The 23445-nt window shown below is 44.3% G+C and overlaps 1 protein-coding gene across 1 annotated transcript in view; it reads right to left on the bottom strand.

Annotated features, from left to right (window-relative positions):
* The window catches only part of shisa7b (shisa family member 7), a 44789-nt gene extending 29344 nt beyond the window's left edge, over positions 1 to 15445 (bottom strand). Inside the window, exons 1-5 of the mRNA XM_056298917.1 lie at positions 15093 to 15445; positions 12424 to 12666; positions 11774 to 11890; positions 8079 to 8224; positions 2218 to 2286 (exon numbers count right to left, since the gene is read on the bottom strand). Of these exons, the coding sequence (XP_056154892.1) occupies positions 2218 to 2286; positions 8079 to 8224; positions 11774 to 11890; positions 12424 to 12666; positions 15093 to 15445 (928 nt within the window). The remainder of the gene's footprint in view (positions 1 to 2217; positions 2287 to 8078; positions 8225 to 11773; positions 11891 to 12423; positions 12667 to 15092) is intronic.
* Between the last annotated feature and the right edge of the window lie 8000 nt (positions 15446 to 23445).

The raw sequence follows: 23445 nt of genomic DNA, 5'->3' as shown, positions 1-23445 counted from the left end.
TATATGAGTACTGTATGAGTACTGTATGAGTACTGTATGAGTATTGTATGAGTACTGTATGAACTGCATGAGCGTTGTGTCCGGGTGAACTGACTCGACTTTCTTTGAGTACCTGCACCTGATTTGGCACGACCCAAGGATTCAGCAGGAGCCAAAGTGTGACTCAAGACCAAACAACGCTCGAGCTAGATGTCAAAATGTAATAATAAATAACGTGTCGGCCCTGTGATGGACTGGCGGCCTGTCCCGGGTGTCTCCCCACCTGCCGTCCAATGGCTGCTGGGACAGGCTCCAGCATCCGTGCGACCCCACTCAGGATAAGCAGCTTGGATAATGGACGGGTGGATGGAACGTCTGCATCACTCTCGTCTCCTTCCTCTTGCTCTGTGTGAATGCTGTGTCGGTCTTCCTCGCCTCTTGTGTGCATGTGCAGTCTACTGTCTCTGCAGGGCCCCACGGAGCAGAGCTGGGTTGTGGTGCGGGGTCCCGCCGACTCTTCACCGCATCTGTGGGGTTCCTGACATCTTGGATGGACACATTCACCAAATTTGTCTTGCACCCTCTGTACAATTTTATTATTCGGCGCATTTAAATTAACTAATTAACTCCGTATTCTACATTACCTCGTTCTGTGTGTGATGTGTGCGATGTTACGGTATAATCCTGCAATTTTGTGCAGTTGACACCTATTACACGTCTGTCTGTCCTGGAAGAGGGATCCCTCCTCTGTTGCTCCCCCCCCCCCGGATTAGGTTTTTCTGGTGGATTTTTTCCTTATTTGGGTTTAGGGTCCAAGGATAAAAGGTGTCGTATATCACATACTGTTGTATACTATACTGTACTGACTGTAAAGCCCTTCAGGACTACCTTGTGATTTTGGGCTACACAAATAAACTTGACTTGAGATGAAATGCTGGTGTGAGGGAGAGAACGAAAGGTGGAAGGCAGGGGTGGAGCGTGGGTCTCAGCACAAAGGGGGCGGAGCTTCTCGATGAGCCCTTGTGATAGTCATTTAGCCTTTATAGGGGCCGTTAATATCTATGTATAGGGGCCCCGTACTGCGCTGTATTTTTTATCATTAGCCGACTTTACGAGCATGTCACCGAATGCGTCGGAGTCCCGAGGCCCGGCGCGTTCACGGACGCTCGTAAACTCGGCAACAGGGCTCCAAACGGGGCCCCCCCGACCTTGTGGGCCCTGGGGCGACCGCCCCCATGCCCCCGCTCTGGCTCCGCCACAGGTGGAAGGGGATAGATATAGGAGAATATATAGAGGGAATGAGAAAAGGGAAAAGAGAACAGGTCCCAGAAAAAAACCAGTCTTCCAGTTTCCATGGTCACCGTCTGTAACCCCAGTACTGTTCGTGACACCTTTAAACCGCCCTTCGGTTAAGGATGCCAGATCTTTTGACTGTTCCAGGACTTCTCCATAACCTTTCATTCAATTTTGATGACCAAGAGACACTTGTGAGAGTTGTCGCTGAGGTGTGTTTTCACACTACATATAATGTTTAAGTCCGTCTATATTTCAGATATCGGATGTGAGCCACCCCACACAGCAAGCCATATTTTGTACTCGTCCATTTGTAGACACTGATCGTTGAAACTGTATTTGGCTGGCATACTGTCGGTTTGCTCGGCTTTGCTAGAACTGCCATCAGCTAGCAAGCTGATGGCAGTTCTAGCAAGAAGAGGCACGTTAGCATACTGAGCCAAACTGTTGCACATACACAACGGACATTTTAAAGCCCTGCCGCAACTGTTTCATCTGATTTTTAAAAAAAAAATTTAATCGGTCAATCAAGCTTTAACACAGTTGACGCAGCTTCAGTCAGATTTCCATTTCTTTTCTTTTCTTTTTACAAAATTATAATTTCCCATAACTTTTCCAGGGCTCAATTATTGTACTTTGAAAAATGTACTGACTCTTCCAGACTTGTCATGACCGTATGAACCGTGGGAGATGTGCGTTACCTCAAACTAGACACCCAGAGGGGGCTGGAAAATGACCTATCCCATCCAAGAGAGCGGGACAAGAGGCCACCATACCAACAAGAAACAGGGCAGACAGACAATACGGTGGTGAGGCCAGTCAGTCAGTCAGTCAGTCAGTCAGTCAGTCAGTCAGTCAGTCAGTGTGACATGCAGCTCAAGGACGCTGTGGCCCGAGCTGGTCGGCAGCCATCACTGTGCTGTGATGGCTGCCGCTGTGGCTTACCGATGGTGGCCGAGAGTTTGGGGCTGGAGGCAGACCCCTGCTGGGTAAAATGGTGGTGCAAGTTTCCAACTGCAAGAGAGCAAAGCCAACAATCTGATGGACAGCCACTTGACTGTGTGTGTGTGTGTGGTAAAGCGACAGAGATAGGAAGGAAAGAGAGTTCGTCTGGTGAGAGAGAGACACAGACTAATGCTGCACTCACGTGGAATCCCGGAGGGAGACGGTGAACGGCAGGATGCTAACGGCAAAACAGAACAGGAACAAAACAACCGCCAACTGCAGGATGGAGTGGCGGTGTGGTTAAAAAACCAAAACTACATGGGTTGCTACGGCGATGTATCGTTTGCAAAAAAAATAAATTGTGCAAATGTGTTTCATGTTTGTTTTATTTAATTATATTCAGCCATTTCACCATCTTTTGTGTTTTTTGTTGAGCTACCTAACACCCGGGTGTGAATTCCAGCGCGGAGGACGGTACAAAGTTAAAATATGTCGACTTTGGGCGGCGGTGCCGTCTGCCGTCGCTGTCGCCGGCGTCATGTGCCGATGTCCTCTGATGTTACCGTCCTGCTCTCGTCCACGGTGATGACTTCCGGTCTGCCGTCGGCCGGATTCCATGTGAACGCAGCATAACAGACAGAGAGAGAGAGGCGGCGGAAGACAGAGAGTGTGTGTGTGTGTGTGTGAGTGTGTGTGTGTGTGTGTGTGTGCAGCTTAAATGTGTGAATGACTCATTAAACCACATAACAACCACATCCACCAACACTCCTACATCTATTACTTAAAAGGAAAAGGTTTGTTAATTTCTGGAAAGAAGAAGCTTTCACGAGATGAGAGGAAAGACTACTTACAACTGAGTAACTCTAACCTGTTAACATCAGCAACATGCTGTCCTTTATCAGTTAGAGACAACTCAGAGTTATTGAACATGGCCGTCATAGCGGTCAGCAGTAAGGCTCACACTTACATTCATGTTGGACTCCCGCTCTCGCTTTACTTCAAATAAAAGGTACTTATGTTTTAGATAAAGCACCGCTTCCCATAGAAATGATTGTACGGATCTCATAAAGGTCTTAAATTCCACGGGTTAAAGAACTAATGACGCTCGGACGTTAATGCATGGTTATCTGAATTAATACCAAGGCACTCTGAAAATAGCCTTGGAAACAAGGGCAACCAGTCAGGAAGTGGTTCAGTCAATGAATTCTGCCATGTGTGTATTCTGCTGAACGGCTGACGTCCACGACAGACTGGGTTGATCAATTTGGTAACACTTTAGTATGGGGAACATATTCTAAGTAACAAAAACTTAATTACTAGTGAATTAGTAATGATCAAGATGTCACTTTAGTATGGGGAACATACTCTAAGTAACAAAACTTAATTACTAGTGAATTAGTAATGATCAAGATGTCACTTTAGTATGGGGAACATATTCTAAGTAACAAAAACTTAATTACTAGTGAATTAGTAATGATCAAGATGCCACTTTAGTATGGGGAACATATTCTAAGTAACACAAACTTAATTACTAGTGAATTAGTAATGATCAAGATGCCACTTTAGTATGGGGAACATATTCTAAGTAACACAAACTTAATTACTAGTGAATTAGTAATGATCAAGATGCCACTTTAGTATGGGGAACATATTCTAAGTAACACAAACTTAATTACTAGTGAATTAGTAATGATCAAGATGTCACTTTAGTATGGGGAACATATTCTTAGTAACACAAACTTAATTACTAGTGAATTAGTAATGATCAAGATGTCACTTTAGTATGGGGAACATATTCTAAGTAACAAAAACTTAATTACTAGTGAATTAGTAATGATCAAGATGTCACTTTAGTATGGGGAACATATTCTAAGTAACAAAAACTTAATTACTAGTGAATTAGTCATGATCAAAATGTCACTTTAGTATGGGGAACATATTCTTAGTAACACAAACTTAATTACTAGTGAATTAGTAATGATCAAGATGTCACTTTAGTATGGGGAACATATTCTAAGTAACAAAAACTTAATTACTAGTGAATTAGTAATGATCAAGATGTCACTTTAGTATGGGGAACATATTCTAAGTAACAAAAACTTAATTACTAGTGAATTAGTAATGATCAAGATGTCACTTTAGTATGGGGAACATATTCTAAGTAACAAAAACTTAATTACTAGTGAATTAGTAATGATCAAGATGTCACTTTTGTATGGGGAACATATTCTAAGTAACAAAAACTTAATTACTAGTGAATTAGTAATGATCAAGATGCCACTTTAGTATGGGGAACATATTCTTAGTAACACAAACTTAATTACTAGTGAATTAGTAATGATCAAGATGTCACTTTAGTATGGGGAACATATTCTAAGTAACAAAAACTTAATTACTAGTGAATTAGTAATGATCAAGATGTCACTTTAGTATGGGGAACATATTCTAAGTAACAAAAACTTAATTACTAGTGAATTAGTAATGATCAAAATGTCACTTTAGTATGGGGAACATATTCTTAATAACACAAACTTAATTACTAGTGAATTAGTAATGATCAAGATGTCACTTTAGTATGGGGAACATATTCTAAGTAACAAAAACTTAATTACTAGTGAATTAGTAATGATCAAGATGTCACTTTAGTATGGGGAACATATTCTAAGTAACAAAAACTTAATTACTAGTGAATTAGTAATGATCAAGATGTCACTTTAGTATGGGGAACATATTCTAAGTAACAAAAACTTAATTACTAGTGAATTAGTAATGATCAAGATGTCACTTTAGTATGGGGAACATATTCTAAGTAACAAAAACTTAATTACTAGTGAATTAGTAATGATCAAGATGTCACTTTTGTATGGGGAACATATTCTAAGTAACAAAAACTTAATTACTAGTGAATTAGTAATGATCAAGATGTCACTTTAGTATGGGGAACATATTCTAAGTAACAAAAACTTAATTACTAGTGAAGTAGTAATGATCAAGATGTCACTTTAGTATGGGGAACATATTCTAAGTAAAAAAACTTAATTACTAGTGAATTAGTAATGATCAAGATGTCACTTTAGTATGGGGAACATATTCTAAGTAGCAAAAACTTAATTACTAGTGAATTAGTAATGATCAAGATGTCACTTTAGTATGGGGAACATATTCTAAGTAACAAAAACTTAATTACTAGTGAATTAGTAATGATCAAGATGTCACTTTAGTATGGGGAACATATTCTAAGTAACAAAAACTTAATTACTAGTGAATTAGTAATGATCAAGATGTCACTTTAGTATGGGGAACATATTCTAAGTAACAAAAACTTAATTACTAGTGAATTAGTAATGATCAAGATGTCACTTTAGTATGGGGAACATATTCTAAGTAACAACAACTTAATTACTAGTGAATTAGTAATGATCAAGATGTCACTTTAGTATGGGGAACATATTCTAAGTAACAAAAACTTAATTACTAGTGAATTAGTAATGATCAAGATGTCACTTTAGTATGGGGAACATATTCTAAGTAACAAAAACTTAATTACTAGTGAATTAGTAATGATCAAGATGTCACTTTAGTATGGGGAACATATTCTAAGTAACAAAAACTTAATTACTAGTGAATTAGTAATGATCAAGATGTCACTTTAGTAGGGGGAACATATTCTAAGTAACAAATACTTAATTACTAGTGAATTAGTAATGATCAAGATGTCACTTTAATATGGGGAACATATTCTAAGTAAAAACACTTAATTACTAGTGAATTAGTAATGATCAAGATGTCACTTTAGTATGGGGAACATATTCTAAGTAACAAAAACTTAATTACTAGTGAATTAGTAATGATGAAGATGTCACTTTAGTATGGGGAACATATTCTAAGGAACAAAAACTTAATTTAGAGTAATTTAACACTATGAACACTTGTAGTTTTGTGTGTTGTTATGTTATGAGAACAGACCATATTCATTGAGTGTTAGTAAGGGAGAATAACTCTTCTTGTGGTACTACCACCTTATAAAGGCCATACTAAGCAAAGCATATTGAGATGGTACTACTAATAAGCAATACTTCTGAGGTTATAGAGGGAAAACTCATAGTTAATGGCTTACTGGTTGTATAATAAGGCCATGCAGAATAAGGCATTAATGAGTACGTAATAACGACCAATTAAGAGCCAATATGTTGCTAATTTGCATGCTAATAAGCACCCCCAGTGACAGCTGACAGCGATATCGTACAGCTCATTTGGGGTCTCCGACATTCATCGGGTTTCCATCCGCATGTATTGCAAATTTTAACCGAATTTTCAGAAAATCAGCAAAAGAAAATGGGAATTTTTGCGCGTTTCCATCCGCTACTGTTACGCGACTATTAGGAGCTGGTTTATTGAGCTCAGCGGTAGGCGGCCCTAATTCTCCAGTCAGGTGCCAACACACCGCGCGGCGAGGTGACGTTCTTGATACGTGGTGGCGATTCGTTGCCGTTCCCCATCTAATCCGTCATTCGTGTTCGTTTCCTGTATTAATTCAGGAACGCTGCAGCCTCATTGGTCCACACATTTCTGGCGTTTCCGTCTGCCGTCCTTCTCCATCTCTCCACTGGAGCGGAGGCCCGAGTGACTTGTGTACGTCATCATTTATTGGCTGAATCTGTTTCCATTGCACTTAGTTGGTTTTACCTTTTCGACACACAAACATTGTCACCTCCTCAAAGTTTAAAAACTTCTTTGCGATATTTCGAGATTTTTCGGCGTTTTCACTCAGGGTTTTTTTTAAGCGCAAATTGAAAATGCGCATAAAAACAGGTGGATGGAAACTTGACTATCTGTGCATGACTGTAGTGCACTGACTTCCTGTTTCTGCTGCAGCGGTCGTACCAGTTTCCTGTCTGTTGGCGATGGCACATTTTTCACGATGCCTGCAAGACGTGACATTTATCCATGGTCAATCCTGCAGGCACCGCAAAAAATCTGCCATTGACAACAGCACACGCCAACAGACAGGAAACTGGTATGACCGCTGCAGCAGAAACCGGAAGTCAGTGCACTACAGTGATGCACAGAGCCGATTCAAACCACTATTACAAACAAGATGGCCGCCAATTGCAAAGCATACACTGCAGGATTAAAGTAACTCCATAATGACTAAGTGCATGGTTTACTGGATCGGTGTAAATTAAGCTGGGTTCACACGGTCCTCGGTAACTCGGAAAATCCTACTTAACAAACTGGTCGTATTTTTCTTCTTTGTTCCCATTCGCACGCAGTCGGTCAAGAGGAGAAAACACGATGTCGCTCGTCTGAAAGCAAACATTGCTGTGGCTGCTCTGTTGCACTCGAATGACCTTTGACAAACGTGTCCAGTTTTGCTGGATAACGACGAGGACACACAACACATTAGGTAAACGGGAAGGTCAAAATAAGAATCCCGCTTCTCCCCAGTTTGAACCACTTCATCTTGCTACACTCTTTGCCACCTCCCACTGATCTGCTGTGATTATCAACATTTGGGCAGAAAACACCTCAAAGTTAGATGAAGTCAAAGATTCAATAATCTGGTTGCAAAAGGTGAAAGGTTAGATCGGCGTCACAACTTGGCAAGTCCGGTATAAAAATGTTCTCCGGCTTTCCGAGGAAGTTTGTCCGACCTGGTATGCCATTCACGTGCAATTTCCCTGCCCAAACCTTGATCATCCGATGTACCCAACACCACGTGAACGCAGGATTACACTTTAACCTGCAGTCTCTTTGGCAGAACTGTTTGAAACAATTCAGCTGAACTGGACCAGGTCAGAACTCAGTGGTGTACATCCACCCTGAAGCCGGCAGACCTCCTCCCCCCTACAATCACTTACTTCGGTTGTCTTTGCTCTGCAGGATGGGCGTGTAGATGTTTTTGGAGGTGCGTCCATCGGAGGTGGTGGTGGTCAGTATGGTGGTGCTGTTTCTCTCCCCTGGTTGCACCGGGCTGGACTGGTGGCGCAGGATGTCCACCAGGGCCCTAGAAGAGGAAGAGGAGGATGAATTGAAATGGGGCGGGGGCGTGATCAGAGAACAGAGGCAAAGAGTAACCCACATCTTACTGTCATGTGAGTTAAAGGAGAGGGGAGGGTGGGGTAAGATGAGCCAGCTTTTACTTCAAACGGCCCTTTTGGAAAGGAAGAAAGAGACGGCGGTAAATCAAGTACATCTCCCCATACTTCAGGATGTTTACTTCCAGCTGACATTTTTAAACTGAATCTGAATGGTCAGCAAGCTCCCTCTCTAACTCCTCCATCCCACGGTACCCTGCCACCTTCACCTCTCCCCGTCTGATGGATCGTTCCAGGGCTGACCTGTCACTCGTGATCGATCTCCCACCCTTTACCTCACTTGCTGCACTCTCTATTTCAAGGGGTATGGAGCCCCCATTTGTCTTTCTTTTATAACTGCGTGGCATTATGTCTCTTCTAAAATGGTCAAAATACAAAAAAAAACAATATTTGCCGTGCAGCAATAATTCAAAGCAGTATTGCTTACATCAGGGAATAAATGTAACTTCAATACATTAATGGCGGGGTTACGTCCATTTTACCCCATCCCTTATCTTAACCGCGTATCTGCAATAGGCTCCATCATCCCTGTGACCCGTTTCACCCCAATGGCGGGTTAATGCCCATTTTACCCCAATGTCCCTATTGCAAAAAGATTGCCTTACACAGTGATTCAGAGCTAACCTCTTGCTAATTAACTCACGTTTTATTACCCTTGTAATTCGCCAACATATATATGATATGTTTTATCAAACACTGCTGAATTTGCATTGGCACCAGAGTCATTATACCATCCATCCATCCATCCATCCATCCATCCATCCATCCATTATCCAAACCGCTTAGCCTGCTCAGGGTCGCGGGGATGTTGGAGCCTATCCCAGCAGTCATAGGCGGGGAGACACCCTGGACAGGCCGCCAGTCCATCACAGGGCCCACACACACACACATACACACACACACACACACACACATACACACACACACACACACACACACACACACACACACACACACACACACACACACACACACACACATACACATTCATACCTAGGGACCAGTTAGTACAGCCGAGTCACCTGACCTACATGTCTTTGGACTGTGGGAGGAAACCGGAGCCCCGGAGGAAACCCACACAGACACGGGGAGAACATGCAAACTCCACATAGAGGACGACCTGGGACGACCCCCAAGGTTGGACCACCCCGGGGCTCGAACCCAGGACCTTTTTGTCATTATACCAGATATGTTAAAAATTTACGTTTAATTGCAAAAACGTTTTTCGAACAAAAAAGTGCTTGCCAACTTCCCATGTTCTTCCCTCCATCACAGCCAGAGTAAAATAAAGGGGGTTTCCTTAACGTGTGGTCACATGACACAAATATGTACAGTTCAATCAATCAATCAATCAATCAATCAATCAATCAATCAATCAATCAAGTTGCATTTTATACAGCGCTTTTATAGCTGCAACAGCCACTCAAAGCGCTTTACATTTCTGGTCAAATCTGAATTTCAGACACCTGTTATAACAGAACACAAGCCGTTTTCTGTACAGTCGCTTCCTATTTCGTAGGCGTAAGGCCACCGACATGTGATCCACAATGATTAACTTATTCACACGTTCACTTATTCACACAGTTGCGCAGATATAGAGGGTGGGGTCAACTGGCTCATCCTGCCCCACGCTCCGCTAATTCCTGTTTTTACAACCTGGATCTTGTTTTTGTAAATTTTATATATATATATCTCATGATATCAATTTATTCCCTGGCGTCACAATGTAGATCTCATACACAGGACCCCTGCTGGACTCAGCGTTACAATGGTGTCTTATGGGCCATGGAATATGATCATCAGACAGGTTTTAATAAGTCCAATTTAACCCAAATAGCTAAACCGCCTGTTTGGACTTGTAAACACAAATGGCATTAAAAGTTATTACCAGGAAAAAAAAGTTTTTACCAGAAATGTCCAGTATGATCAATGGTGGATGACACTGCTGATCTACTTCCTGGTTCACCCTGCAGGAAGTAGCAGCCTATACTTACCGTGGGTAGTAGTGGCCATCCATAAACTAGCCGGCCAGCACCATAGAGAAGTCATAGATAGTGGGGGAGGTTGTCTAAAGGACATGTTTAAACCTCCTGTTCACTTGTCCCATAAGACACCGTTGTAAAGCTGAGTCCAGCGGTGGTCCCCTGTCCAAAATCTACACAATGAAGCCGTGAGTAAAATGACATCATAACTGATATGTATGACGGCAAAAAAAGAAATTACACAAATTTTGAAAAACCAGAATTATCCTTTAACACCACGACTCCTGGAACGTTTCTCGACATTTCGGGAAAAGTCCAGCAGTTGTTAATTTCGAAGTCATGTCAAGTTTTCTCGTAGCCGATTTGTTGAAGACCGATCGTCCTCCCAGTCCGCGTCTTTGCCTCCTAACTGCCGATTCAGCTCTTAATATGACGTGAACACAACAGAAAATGTTATCTGCTGGTTTCACCTCCACAAGAAAACAGCTTTGCTAACTTGGATGACGCCTGTACGCCATCGTTGTGGACACAGAATACTGAAAATAGCCCATCTCGAATGTGCAGCTGCAAGACTCAACACAGCTCCCGAGGCCTGGAAATGCTTCTCTTCACACACAGCCGACTCTGCGCGGCACATGAAGCGAGACGTGATGAGTTCTCCTGTCAGAGGTAATGAATGTCCTTCCCTTCAGGCTTGAACAACGGTTTTTTCCCCCGGTTTTTTCAACCTTTTCCTCCCCAATTGTACCCGGCCGATTACCCCACTCCTCCGAGCCGTCCCGGTCTCTGCTCCACCTCCTCTGCCGATCCAGACCACCACAGGCCTCCTCCCATACATGTGGAGTCGCCAGCCGCTTCTTTTCACCTGACAGTGAGGAGTTTCACCAGGGGGACGTGGGAGGATCACGCTATTCCCCCCAGTCCCCCCCCCCCCTGAACAGGCGCCCCAACTGACCAGAGGAGGCGCTAGTGCAGCGACCAGGACACATACCCACATTCGGCTTCCCACCCACAGATATGGCCAATTGTGTCTGTAGGGACGCCCGACCAAGCTGGAGGTAACACAGGGACTCGAACCGGCGATCCCCGTGTTGGCAGGCAACGGAATGGACCGCCACGCCACCCGGACGCCCCTTTCCACAACATTTTTGGGAGGATCTTTTCGTTCGGGGCTGTTGATTGCCCGTATGTTGGTTCTGCCTGTTTGTCCTTGTTCTTCTCTTTTATTCGTGATGACATAAAAACCTTCGATCGCCGCAAGAAAACAAAGGCTGATGGGAAGAAAGACGGAAACGGCGGGCAAGGAAGAGGGGCAGAATGACAAAGAGGGAGAGAGAAACTGTCAGAAAAGTACAAAGAACGAGAAAGAGATATTCAGAGAGACCTACAGATAAAGGCAGAGAGCGAGAGAGAGAGGGAGGGAGGGAGGGAGGGAGGGAGGGACATGACATCATCGCCGGGCGTTGCGTACGTTACCTGGGCATGTTGATGTCTCGGTTGCGAGGCCGACGGGACACTTTGCTGAAGGCGATCCGGATGCCTACAGCCACCACCACCGTGAAGGTTATCACCCCTCCAATCACGTACGCCGTGCTGGGATAGAACAAAGGCACGTTTGTTTACCAAGTACAAACACCAGAAGAAGAAGAAGAAGAAGAAGAAGAAGAAACATCCGCCGGCACACTTTGGCCTACCACTTTGACCTCAGTCTTTAGATTCTTAATCGTTCTTAATGGGAAAACTTAACATCAGTCATGGGAAAACTGGAAAAACGACACAATACCACGATTACTTTCAGCATATCAATCGTGCTGTTATTAATACTGCTTGGTTTACACAGGCGTATATTGAATACACATCATACGCAAATGTGTTTAAATCTTGTTTACATAATTATATAGAGCCCAAACAACTCCTACTGCCCCAGGCCCAAAGCACGGGTCCGTATATTGCGCTGGAATGTTTTTAATTGCTTCTGTTCTGGTAGTGGCTATTTAGGCCGACCCGGGACTTAAAATGCAGTCTGAACGGAGCCCGAAGCTACCCACAACCCAACAGCTGATGCTACGACAGCGGTTTGTGTTTGTAGAGGACCACCTGGTCCTGGTCCTGGTTCTGGTTCTGACCTGCTGCTCTGCTGCTGGAGCGTCTCGAAGTCCGGGTTGTGGCGGTTTCCTGCGGGTGCAGTGGCAGGGGCCTGGGTGGTGGCCCAAACCGGCGAGTTGTAGTTGGTGCAGGAGTCCTGGTCCAGCCGGCTGCGCTGGTGCTCGCAGCAGAAGCGGTAGTGGCAGGTCCCACAGCAGTAGATGTACGTGTCCTTAGAGCAGTTGAACGTGTTGTCAAACTGACCCATCACGTCAAAGTAGCCCCTGTGAGGCAGTTAGTGAGACGGTGACGTTGGCATGAGATCATTAAAAAACAACAAAACCCAACCATGTATCAAAAGTTCAGATGTGTTAAAACTATTTAAAATGTGTATAATTTAACCAGCCCATGGCATCGGTTCAGGATCATGTTTCCTTCATTTGTGGAATTTTCCCTCTTTTTCTCCCCAGTTGTATCCGGCCAATCGCCCCACTCTTCCGAGTCGTCCTGGTCTCTGCTCCCCCTCCTCTGCTGATCCGGGGAGGGCTGCAGACCACCACATGCCTCCTCCCATACATGTGGAGTCACCAGCCGCTTCTTCTCACCTGACAGTGAGGAGTTTCACCAGGGGGGACGTAGCGCGTGGGAGGATCACGCTATTCCCCCCAGTTCCCCCTCCCCCCTGAACAGCTGCCCTGACCGACCAGAGGAGGCGCTAGTGCAGCGACCAGGACACATACCCAGATCCGGCTTCCCACCCGCAGACATGGGCCAATTGTGTCTGTAGGGATGCCCGACCAAGAAGGAGGTAACACGAGGATTCGAACCGGCGAGCCCCGTGTTGGTAGGCAACGGAATAGACCGCTACGCTACCCGGACGCCCTTGATCAGGATAAAAATTTACCAGTTTCTCTAAGTTTTCATATATACAGGACTTTGACACTTCTTAAAAAGACACAGACACAACACCAGACCACCGACAAGCTGTCTCTATTCTATAAAGTTATCCAAGTTGTCTAAACATTATGTTTGACTGAAACGGCACAAACATAATTTGAAAACTAGTATCAACATTTATAAGTCTGATGTTCTCTTTAGGGACGTCTGGGGCAGAAGCTTTCTGTGCATGGACCGCGACCCCCACGGCAGCTCTTCTGTTTGGCAGTATTCCGTCACCAGGTGTAGTACCAGGAAGCATGCCAGAAATCACAACATGGAAAAGCACAATGCAACATATCATAACACACCACAACATGACAAGAGCACAAAGCAACTCACCATCACACAAAACAAAACTGTATACATGAGGTAACAAGGCCCTGTGGTGCTTCTGTACTCAAGGTTCAGTGTTTTCCCAGATTTAGGAGCAAATCGCTTTAAACTGATTTTCACCCGGATTTTACGTTTCCACGGATCCAAAAGTTGGTCCTGTTCGTGTGAGGTTATGTAACAGTGTCCTCTTGTGGCGAAATTCAGCACGCTGGATGGCTTTGAAAAATAAAAACCCCAAAACGCTGAGCCTTGCCTGTACTGCAGCAGCACCACATGGTCATGTTCTGGGTTGTCTTAGTCCCTTACTCTGCAGTCTGTCCACACACGACTGTGTTGCCAGACATCATAACAGCATAGTGACATTCGCAGATGACACCACAGTAATTGGACTGATAAATGACAACAATGAAGATGCCTCTGGGAGGGGGGAGAGGGACCTATCCATATGGTGTCAAGCTAACAACCTCTCCCTAAATGTTGAGAAAACAAAGGAGATAACTGTTGATTTTAGGAAGCCCAAAACAGTTCAGACACCAGTTTACATCACTGGTGTCCCTGTTGAAATTGTGAAGAACTTCAGATTTTTAGGCATTCAGATCTGACTCCCTCTCCCGGTCTCTAAACACCAGTCGTATCATTAAGAAGGCGTAACAGAGACTATAGTTTCTGAGATGTCTTAAAAAATTCAGGATGTCCACAAAAACCCTGGTCAGTTTCTACCAAACTACCATAGAGAGCATCCTTGCTGGAAGCATACTGGTGTGGTTTGGCAACCTGACTGAACAGGACCACAAACAACTGAGATGGAGAGTACAAACGGCTTCAGACATCATAGGAGCAGCACTGCCACAGCTTCAGGACATGTATACCACCGCTGCAGAAGTAAGGCCTAAAGTATCATGGAGGACACCATCCACCAGAACATGGTCTGTTCTCCTGCTTCCCTCAGGACAATGCTAACAGAGCATCAGAGCTCAGACCAGCTGCCCCAGACAGTTTTTACTCCCAGGTTGCAGAATAACAAACAGCAGCTTTACATAGCTTTCAGAGATTTATTATTCTGTGAGATTTTGTATTTATTGTTTTTTGTTATCATTATTTATTTCCTTATATGTGGTGTCAAAGGCTGAGACAGCCAGGGCACATGCATTTCCTTGCATTGGAAGGTACACGGCGCTTTTTATATGTCTGATGATTAACTTGAAACTTGACATGACAAGAGAAGTCACCGCACAATGCGACACAAAGCAACACAACATGACAGAATGCACCACAACACACACACACACACAGCACTTTACAGTGCAACACATAACACAATGATATGACACACCACAACCTAATACAACAACAACAACAAAAAAAGCACAAAACAACACAAAAGAATAAAACACAACACAACACAGAATAGGAGGAAATGGTTGCTCCATGCCTGTACCTGCACACATCCACGTCCACCAGACGTTTGGGAGGCGGAGCCACCTGGGCGGCACCCAGCGGCGGTTTCAGCGCGTCGGCTGCGGTCATGTTCCTCGGCAACATGATCTGCGGGAGGGGCTTCGGAGGCATCTCAGCACCTTTGACTGGCGGCGGCTCATCTCCATCCTCCATCTCGGCTCCTTTGAGGGCCACTTTGGGCCCGGTGGGGGGCGGCAGGAGCGGTGGCTTGTAGCCGGTGAGGAGGAACAGAGCGGTGCCAGTTTTACCACTGCTGGGGCTGTTCCCAGTGGTCGAGATTCCAACGTCGCCATCGACAGCACGTCGTTTTGTGGTGATGGTCACCGCGGACATGGCGTGGCCCGAGAGAAGCAGAACGAGGGAGGCGCAGCAGAACATCCCCGTCGAAGCGGCGGGCCTCATGTTTAAATCACCAAACTTCTCCAGCGGTTGGTTAAAACGCTTCAAAACGTCAACAGGCTGAACTTTAGCCTGACAACGGAGCGGCCTTTTCCCCGGCGCCCCGTTCCTTGTCCAAGTCCTCCTTCCTCCCACTTATATATGTATAAAGAATTATAAAATTTCCCTTTTAAAAGTTTAAAACTCCCATATGGTGAATCCTTTGTTTGTATGTGGAAGGTTTTCACTTCCAGTTACAGTGGCTTTACGTCCATTCAAGCACTGGGGCGGGTGTTTGGCATCTCGCTCTCACGTCTTAGCAGAACGTAAACAGGCCTCTTTCTCCGTGTAAGGACCATTACCATTCCCATGAAGCAGCTTTTGTAAACATTGAGGTTTTTGTCTTGCTGACGTTTTCAGACCCTAAAGGAACCGCTTGCGCAATGGCTGTAAGTGTAAAAGACTCACTCTTATTCAAAACGCAACCTCAGCCTAGCACGGCTAGATGGTGATGTGGGTTCGCACGATGGCAGCGAGTACTGAAAGCACGGACAGTTCTTCGACTAGCATGCGGGTTGGTTGTTAGTCGTCGTGATTAGGCAGTTATCTTTCCTGTAAACAAAATCAAAAACCCACTCCAAAAAGAGCCATGTGTCTTATACCCCAGAGACTTCTGGGCGTATTCTACCCCGACCGACTTCATGGCACAAAGCAATTACGATTCATGTAGGAAAGGTCAATGGGGGAAAAAAACGGTTTCTGTAAACATTTAGCGCTGGATGTAAACTTTTACCCTCTTACGTTGCAGAGGCTTTAATAATATGCTGGATGGTGGGTTTTTGTGTTTTGAGTTTGGCACTTTTGTTGTCCTATGTAAATATCTGACCTGTAGAACTTTATGAAAAATTACAAATGGAGAAAATGTTTTTTCTTTTTTCTTTTTTTTACTCAAAATCAAGTATTCAAGCTCTCTGTGTGATTTGTAAACAATGGTGTCGGCAGCTTAAGAGATTTCGGCTTGGTTGAGTGAAAAAGCTGAAGGGAGAGTCGATCAAAAATTTTTTTTGCAATAGTTCGCGATCGATAACTAAGTAAATTTTTTTCCTCTCATACCACAATCTGAATTCCCACTCGGAAAGAAACTCCCCCCTAAAGACATGCAAGGAAAGATTTAACCTTGAAGATATAAATCCCTCGAAGATATTACAGGTTCAAAATTACAGTGAAAAGGTAAGTTTTGGGGTAAATTTTGGACTGAGTTGAGGTGAATACTGCTAAAAAAGCAGCGGCAAGCAGCATCGAGTCTTCTTACAAAAGCAACAGAACCGTAAGGTACCAGCTAGCTAGCAAGGTTAGCACAGATCAGCACAGGCCAACCAACCTACTGGCCAACTGAACTTAACAAGGCAGGTACAATTAGTTAAAAGAAAATAACGACAGTGATCTAAGGGTATGGTGAAATCACATATGATGTGTGGACGGATGGGAGGAAGGGAAAAAAATGGGAGGAGATGCAGAGAAGTGATAGAAGAGGAGAGTCTATGTGCGTTGGGTTTCCTTGCTCGCGTGTCTTTGCTCTGAGTTTAGTTTGGCCCAACAGAAGAGAACAAAGGAGGGCTTGGGCCCGGTTCTAGCGGGGCAGTGCGGTTCTGCCCACAGAAAAGACATGAAAATGTCCGGATTCATCCGTCAACGCAGAGGACAACGGGAACTCACTACCGTCAATTCCTGTCAGATCTTGAAAACAAAAAATAAAGAAGCATGTGGCGTCCGACTCCGGATCGGGATTAGACTGGATGTAAAGTAGAACGGTGACCGGAAAATCAAATCAAATCTTTAAAAAAAAAAAAAAGTGTTTTTCTCATTAAAATGTGGGAAATGTTGGTCACCGTTATCAAGCAACTTCCTCTGCGATTCCCTGAATCTGTATGTGCACCGATGCGTTTTGCGATTGCTTTGTTAGAAAGAAATCTTAAACGTTGTGAGGTGAATTTCAGATGTGTCAGTCGTATGGCTGGTGTTCAGTATGGCTTAAGCTTCTGCTTTCCTCCTCCCTTCCCTAAACTACACCTCCTGGCACGAGAGATGCAAATGCTGTTAAAGGTTTCAAGTTTTAACAAGAATAAAAAATGCAAAAAGAAGGGGTTGCGGGGGAAAGGGGGGCTTGGGGAGTATTGCGAGCAAAGAGACCTAGATAAAAAAACCAAAACAGGCGTGTTGTATGTAGTGTGGTCACGTCGCCACGTGTGGAAGAAACAGACCTCGGCAAGGCCAGAAGAGCGAGCGAGGCTTCCCCAACAGAAGCAAATGGAAGAAGGAGATAGGCAAGGTGTCACAGGTTGTGATGGCAGTGTATCTCTGAGCATTCGAGATAGCAGCAGCGGTAGGGGCGGCTGTTTTTATCAGCGTGGACTCGAGTCATGTGGTCCCCCGATGGTCAAACAACGTCCCGCTCGATGTGTTGAAACGTCAGCGGCTGGAGCTCAGCGGCGACTCGTCGCTGCCTGCCGCTGTCCGGTGTAAAAAAAAAAGCACTTTGAGCCAATAATGCACTGATCGCCACCACCGCCCGTCAGGAAGCAGCCCACCAGTTTCAGCACTGACCGAAGACAGAGAATGTTAAAAAAAAAAAAACCTTTTAATCTACCGTTGTCTTTTGGCGAGAGCTCATCACAAATGAAGCTTCTTCCCAGCTAATGGTTTGTACAGTTGTAATAGACAGGGTTGAATGAAGCGAGGCGCTATAACGCTTCACCGAGATGTGGAAGATGTCTGAAATGACTTTCTATGCGTTGATGGAGCCAGATATGTCAAACATGAACACTCCGGAGATCCTGCAGTCACCCGATCACAAATCAAAGATAAATCACAGCAAAATTCTTCCATATGCAAATGTGTAGATTAACTGGCGTGGGTTAGTCGTCATTAACGTTTTGGGGTTTTTTTTGCTTCTTTTCGAGACACAGTCAGTTTGGCACTAGGTTTTGGTCTTGCATGGAACAGAACTGCAAAAACAGAGAGTAAATCCAAATCCTCTATCCCAACAACAGAAGTCGAGAGTAAAAAAGGGTGTGTGTATGTGGAGGAGCTTTTGGTGTTTGGAAGAGGAGGCGATGTTTCCACCCGGTGGGATCCTCATCAGCTCAAGGTTCCTTCCCCTTGGGGTTTTTCCTTCCCTTTCTTTGCTCTTAAAGATCCACTTCCGCCTCACCGTTCATTGGTTCATGAAAGCGCGCTGCAAAAGAGAGAGACAGTGTTGTTAGCCTACACTGTGCTTTTAACGCAAAAGTGTGATTATGAAAAAACATGGAAAACATTGAGAGATTTAAAAAAAAGACTTCGTCTTGAATCATATAATCTGAATTATTTTTTGTCTTGCATGGCACACTACAGTACTTTGCCACATGCGGATATGTTTTTCAACCCCGTCAGTTCTGTTCTGACCAGTCCAACGTGTGAATACTATTTAACAGTGACCGTCTATTTCCAAATTCTCTGACTGTAAATTTGTTCGTGCAGACTTCAGTGTCTTTATAACTGCTGTTATATACTGGGTACAAGAGACAACTTTTCTATGCCAATTTTCTTTTTTTTTTGGGGTGGGGGGGTTCCCCCCTTTTCTCCCCGATTGAATCCAGCCAATTACCGCACTCTTACTAGCTGTCCCGGTCTCTGCTCCAACTCCTCTGCTGATCCGGGGAGGGCTGCAGACTACCACATGCCTCCTCCCATACATGTGGAGTCGCCAGCCGCTTCTTTTCAGCTGACAGTGAGGCGTTTCGCCAGGGAGACGTAGCGCGTGGGAGGATCACACTATCCCCAGTCCCCCCCGAACAGGTGCCCCGACCGACCAGCGGAGGCGCTAGTGCAGCAACCAGGACACACAACCACATCCGGCTTCCACCCGCAGACACGGCCAATTGTGTCTGTAGGGACGTCCGACCAAGCCGGAGGTAACACGGGGATTCGAACCAGTGATCCCCATGTTGGTAGGCAACGGAATAGACCGCTATGCTACCTGGACGCCCATGGAGTCATTCTGAGATAGACATTGAGAATGACATACTCTGATGTGTGAAAAACTAAGTTTATTATTGAGTTTTATTAACTGAGCATTAGAGAGGGGGCAGGAAAGTATAAGTAGCAACTTCCTCCTGCTCCTTTTCGAACATATAATATTTGTTGGATTCTCTACCAAGAATTCTGTTATTGGATTCTTCTGGTTTTATTTTTATCATTTGTTGTTGTTGTTTTTTTTTAATTTCATTTATGCTTGGTCATTTTTTATTTCATTTTGCATGTTCAAAATAAAGACATTTGATTTGATTTGATTTGATTTGAAAGGTGATTCCCAGTCCGTTCCTTATGTTGTGGCTCCGACCCCAGAAAGCAGGCTGGCGTACAGGACTCACATCAGCCACAAAATGTCATAACGAACATGAGATGAACATCAAGGCATCACTGAACTTTATGTATTTTGGCAAAAGCACAAATTCAGAGCACTTAACTTCTGTATTACCAAACCATCCATCCATTACCCAAACCACTTATCCTGCTCGCAGGGATGCTGGAGCCTATCCCAGCAGTCATTGGGTGGCAGGTGGGGAGACACCCTGGACAGGCCGCCAGGCCATCACAGGGCCAACACACACATTCACACCTAGGGACAATTTAGTACGGCCGATTCACCTGACCTACTTGTCTTTGGACTGTGGGAGGAAACCGGCGCACCCAGAGGAAACCGGAGCACCCGGAGGAAACCCACACAGACATGGGGAGAACATGCAAAGTCCACACAGAGGATGACCTGTGATCACCCCCAAGGTTGGGCTACCCCGGGGCTCGAATCCAGAACCCTCTCTTTCTGTGAGGCGACTTGAACTCAGGACCTTATTGTTATGAGGGAACTGCACTACTGCGCCACCCTGTTGCCTTCATAAGAGAAACAGTAACATAAAATCCGTAGTTATTAGTCTTGATGCCGAGAAGGCTTTTGATTGGGTTTGATGGGAATATGTACACTACCGTTCAAAAGTTTGGGATCACCCAAACAATTTCGTGTTTTCCATGAAAAGTCACACTTATTCACCACCATATGTTGTGAAATGAATAGAAAATAGAGTCAAGACATTGACAAGGTTAGAAATAATGATTTGTATTTGAAATAAGATTTTTTTTACATCAAACTTTGCTTTCGTCAAAGAATCCTCCATTTGCAGCAATTACAGCATTGCAGACCTTTGGCATTCTAGCTGTTAATTTGTTGAGGTAATCTGGAGAAATTGCACCCCACGCTTCCAGAAGCAGCTCCCACAAGTTGGATTGGTTGGATGGGCACTTCTTTGAGCAGATTGAGTTTCTGGAGCATCACATTTGTGGGGTCAATTAAACGCTCAAAATGGCCAGAAAAAGAGAACTTTCATCTGAAACTCGACAGTCTATTCTTGTTCTTAGAAATGAAGGCTATTCCATGCGAGAAATTGCTAAGAAATTGAAGATTTCCTACACCGGTGTGTACTACTCCCTTCAGAGGACAGCACAAACAGGCTCCAACAGGTACTATTTAATGAAGATGCCAGTTGGGGACCTGTGAGGCGTCTGTTTCTCAAACTAGAGACTCTAATGTACTTATCTTCTTGCTCAGTTGTGCAACGCGGCCTCCCACTTCTTTTTCTACTCTGGTTAGAGCCTGTTTGTGCTGTCCTCTGAAGGGAGTAGTACACACCGGTGTAGGAAATCTTCAATTTCTTAGCAATTTCTCGCATGGAATAGCCTTCATTTCTAAGAACAAGAATAGACTGTTGAGTTTCAGATGAAAGTTCTCTTTTTTTGGCCATTTTGAGCGTTTAATTGACCCCACAAATGTGATGCTCCAGAAACTCAATCTGCTCAAAGAAGTGCCCATCCAACCAATCCAACTTGTGGGAGCTGCTTCTGGAAGCGTGGGGTGCAATTTCTCCAGATTACCTCAACAAATTAACAGCTAGAATGCCAAAGGTCTGCAATGCTGTAATTGCTGCAAATGGAGGATTCTTTGACGAAAGCAAAGTTTGATGTAAAAAAAATCTTATTTCAAATACAAATCATTATTTCTAACCTTGTCAATGTCTTGACTCTATTTTCTATTCATTTCACAACATATGGTGGTGAATAAGTGTGACTTTTCATGGAAAACACGAAATTGTTTGGGTGATCCCAAACTTTTGAACGGTAGTGTATATTTGGTTCTTAAGTACTTTGGCTTTAATTACCAGGTAGTTGGATGTCTGAATTCTCTATATTGCTCTTCTACAGCCAGAATTAAAATAAACAGGAATTTATCAAAATTGTATTTCTTGAAAAGGGATGTCGACAGGGATGCCCCCTTAAACCTACGCTTTTCACTCTCTTTATTGAGCCACTGGCACAGGCAATTAGAGAAGACGAAGCTATAACAGGTGTACTAATATGAAATACTCAATATAAGATCTGTTTGTATGCGGATGACATTCTTGTGACCTTTCTTTGATTTGTGTGTCTTTTACCAAATCATACACAATAAAATGGATTCCTATAACATCGTTGAGTTATGAGGTCAAATTAGCCTGGAGGTCAAATCCATGCACGGTCAAGGTCTCACGTGTACTGTAGCGACTTTAAGGCAATTACACAGCTTCAGATTTAATAAAAAAACTCACGTAAAAACGCCAACCATAAGTTTAAGTTTAGGTTCAGCTGCGCCTGTGAGTCTCAGAATGCTTGATTAAATCTGAAATGCAGCTTTTACCGACAGACGCATGGCGCACACACATCTTTTCTGCTAACACACAACCACATGAAACATCAGCTGGGGGATGAAATGGGAACAGCCGTGTTTTGACTTTGATATGAGAGAGAGAAAAGGAGAGAGAGAGAGAGAGAGAGAGAGAGAGAGAGAGAGAGAGAGAGAGAGAGAGAGAGAGAGAGAGAGAGAGAGAGAGAGAGAGAGAGAGAGAGAGAGAGAGAGAGAGAGAGAGAGAGAGAGAGAGAGAGAGAGAGAGAGAGAGAGAGAGAGAGAGAGAGAGTGAGAAAGAGCACTGGGAGGATGTGAGAGACACCATATGGACATATCGGACAACAGGATAGAAGTGAGAGAGAGAGAACAGGCCACAGATGTGTGTGTGTGTGTGTGTGTGTGTGTGTGTGTGTGTGTGTGTGTGTGTGTGTGTGTGTGTGTGTGTGTGTGTGTGTTCTGGTTCAGCTATCTTGTGAGGACCAATTTGAGTTTTTAGCACTCAGATTGAGGACATTTTTTTTTTTTTTACAAAGTGAGGAAATTTTGGCCTCATTTCATCAAGGGTCTATTTTGAGGTGAGGACTTGGGTTTAGGGGGCTCGGGTTAGGTCTATTTTGAGGTGAGGACTTGGGTTTGGGGCTCGGGTTAGGTCTATTTTGAGGTGAGGACTTGGGTTTGGGGCTGGGGTTAGGTCTATTTTGAGGTGAGGACTTGGGTTTGGGGCTGGGGTTAGGTCTATTTTGAGGTGAGGACTTGGGTTTGGGGCTCGGGTTAGGTCTATTTTGAGGTGAGGACTTGGGTTTGGGGCTCGGGTTAGGTCTATTTTGAGGTGAGGACTTGGGTTTGGGGCTCGGGTTAGGTCTATTTTGAGGTGAGGACTTGGGTTTGGGGCTCGGGTTAGGTCTATTTTGAGGTGAGGACTTGGGTTTGGGGCTCGGGTTAGAATTAGGGAAGCACATTTGACCTGATTAACCTTGTTGAAGTTCTTGCATGAAATTAAAAACCAGTATTCGGGTATTTGCCGATGCACGTGTATAGGCCGTGCAAATGAATGACCCTCGTCATAGGTGACTCTGAGCATTTTATTAATTTTATGAAAAGCGCTAATGGCTGAAGTTTTTGTTTTTTTATTTGATGACTCCACAACATAAACATCCATCCACCCATTATTCAAACCACTTATCCTGCTCAGGGTCACGGG

The sequence above is a fragment of the Lampris incognitus genome, chromosome 18 (genome assembly GCF_029633865.1).
Source record: "Lampris incognitus isolate fLamInc1 chromosome 18, fLamInc1.hap2, whole genome shotgun sequence".
Taxonomy (NCBI): domain Eukaryota; kingdom Metazoa; phylum Chordata; class Actinopteri; order Lampriformes; family Lampridae; genus Lampris; species Lampris incognitus.
This window is presented reverse-complemented; position numbering and strand designations above follow the sequence as displayed.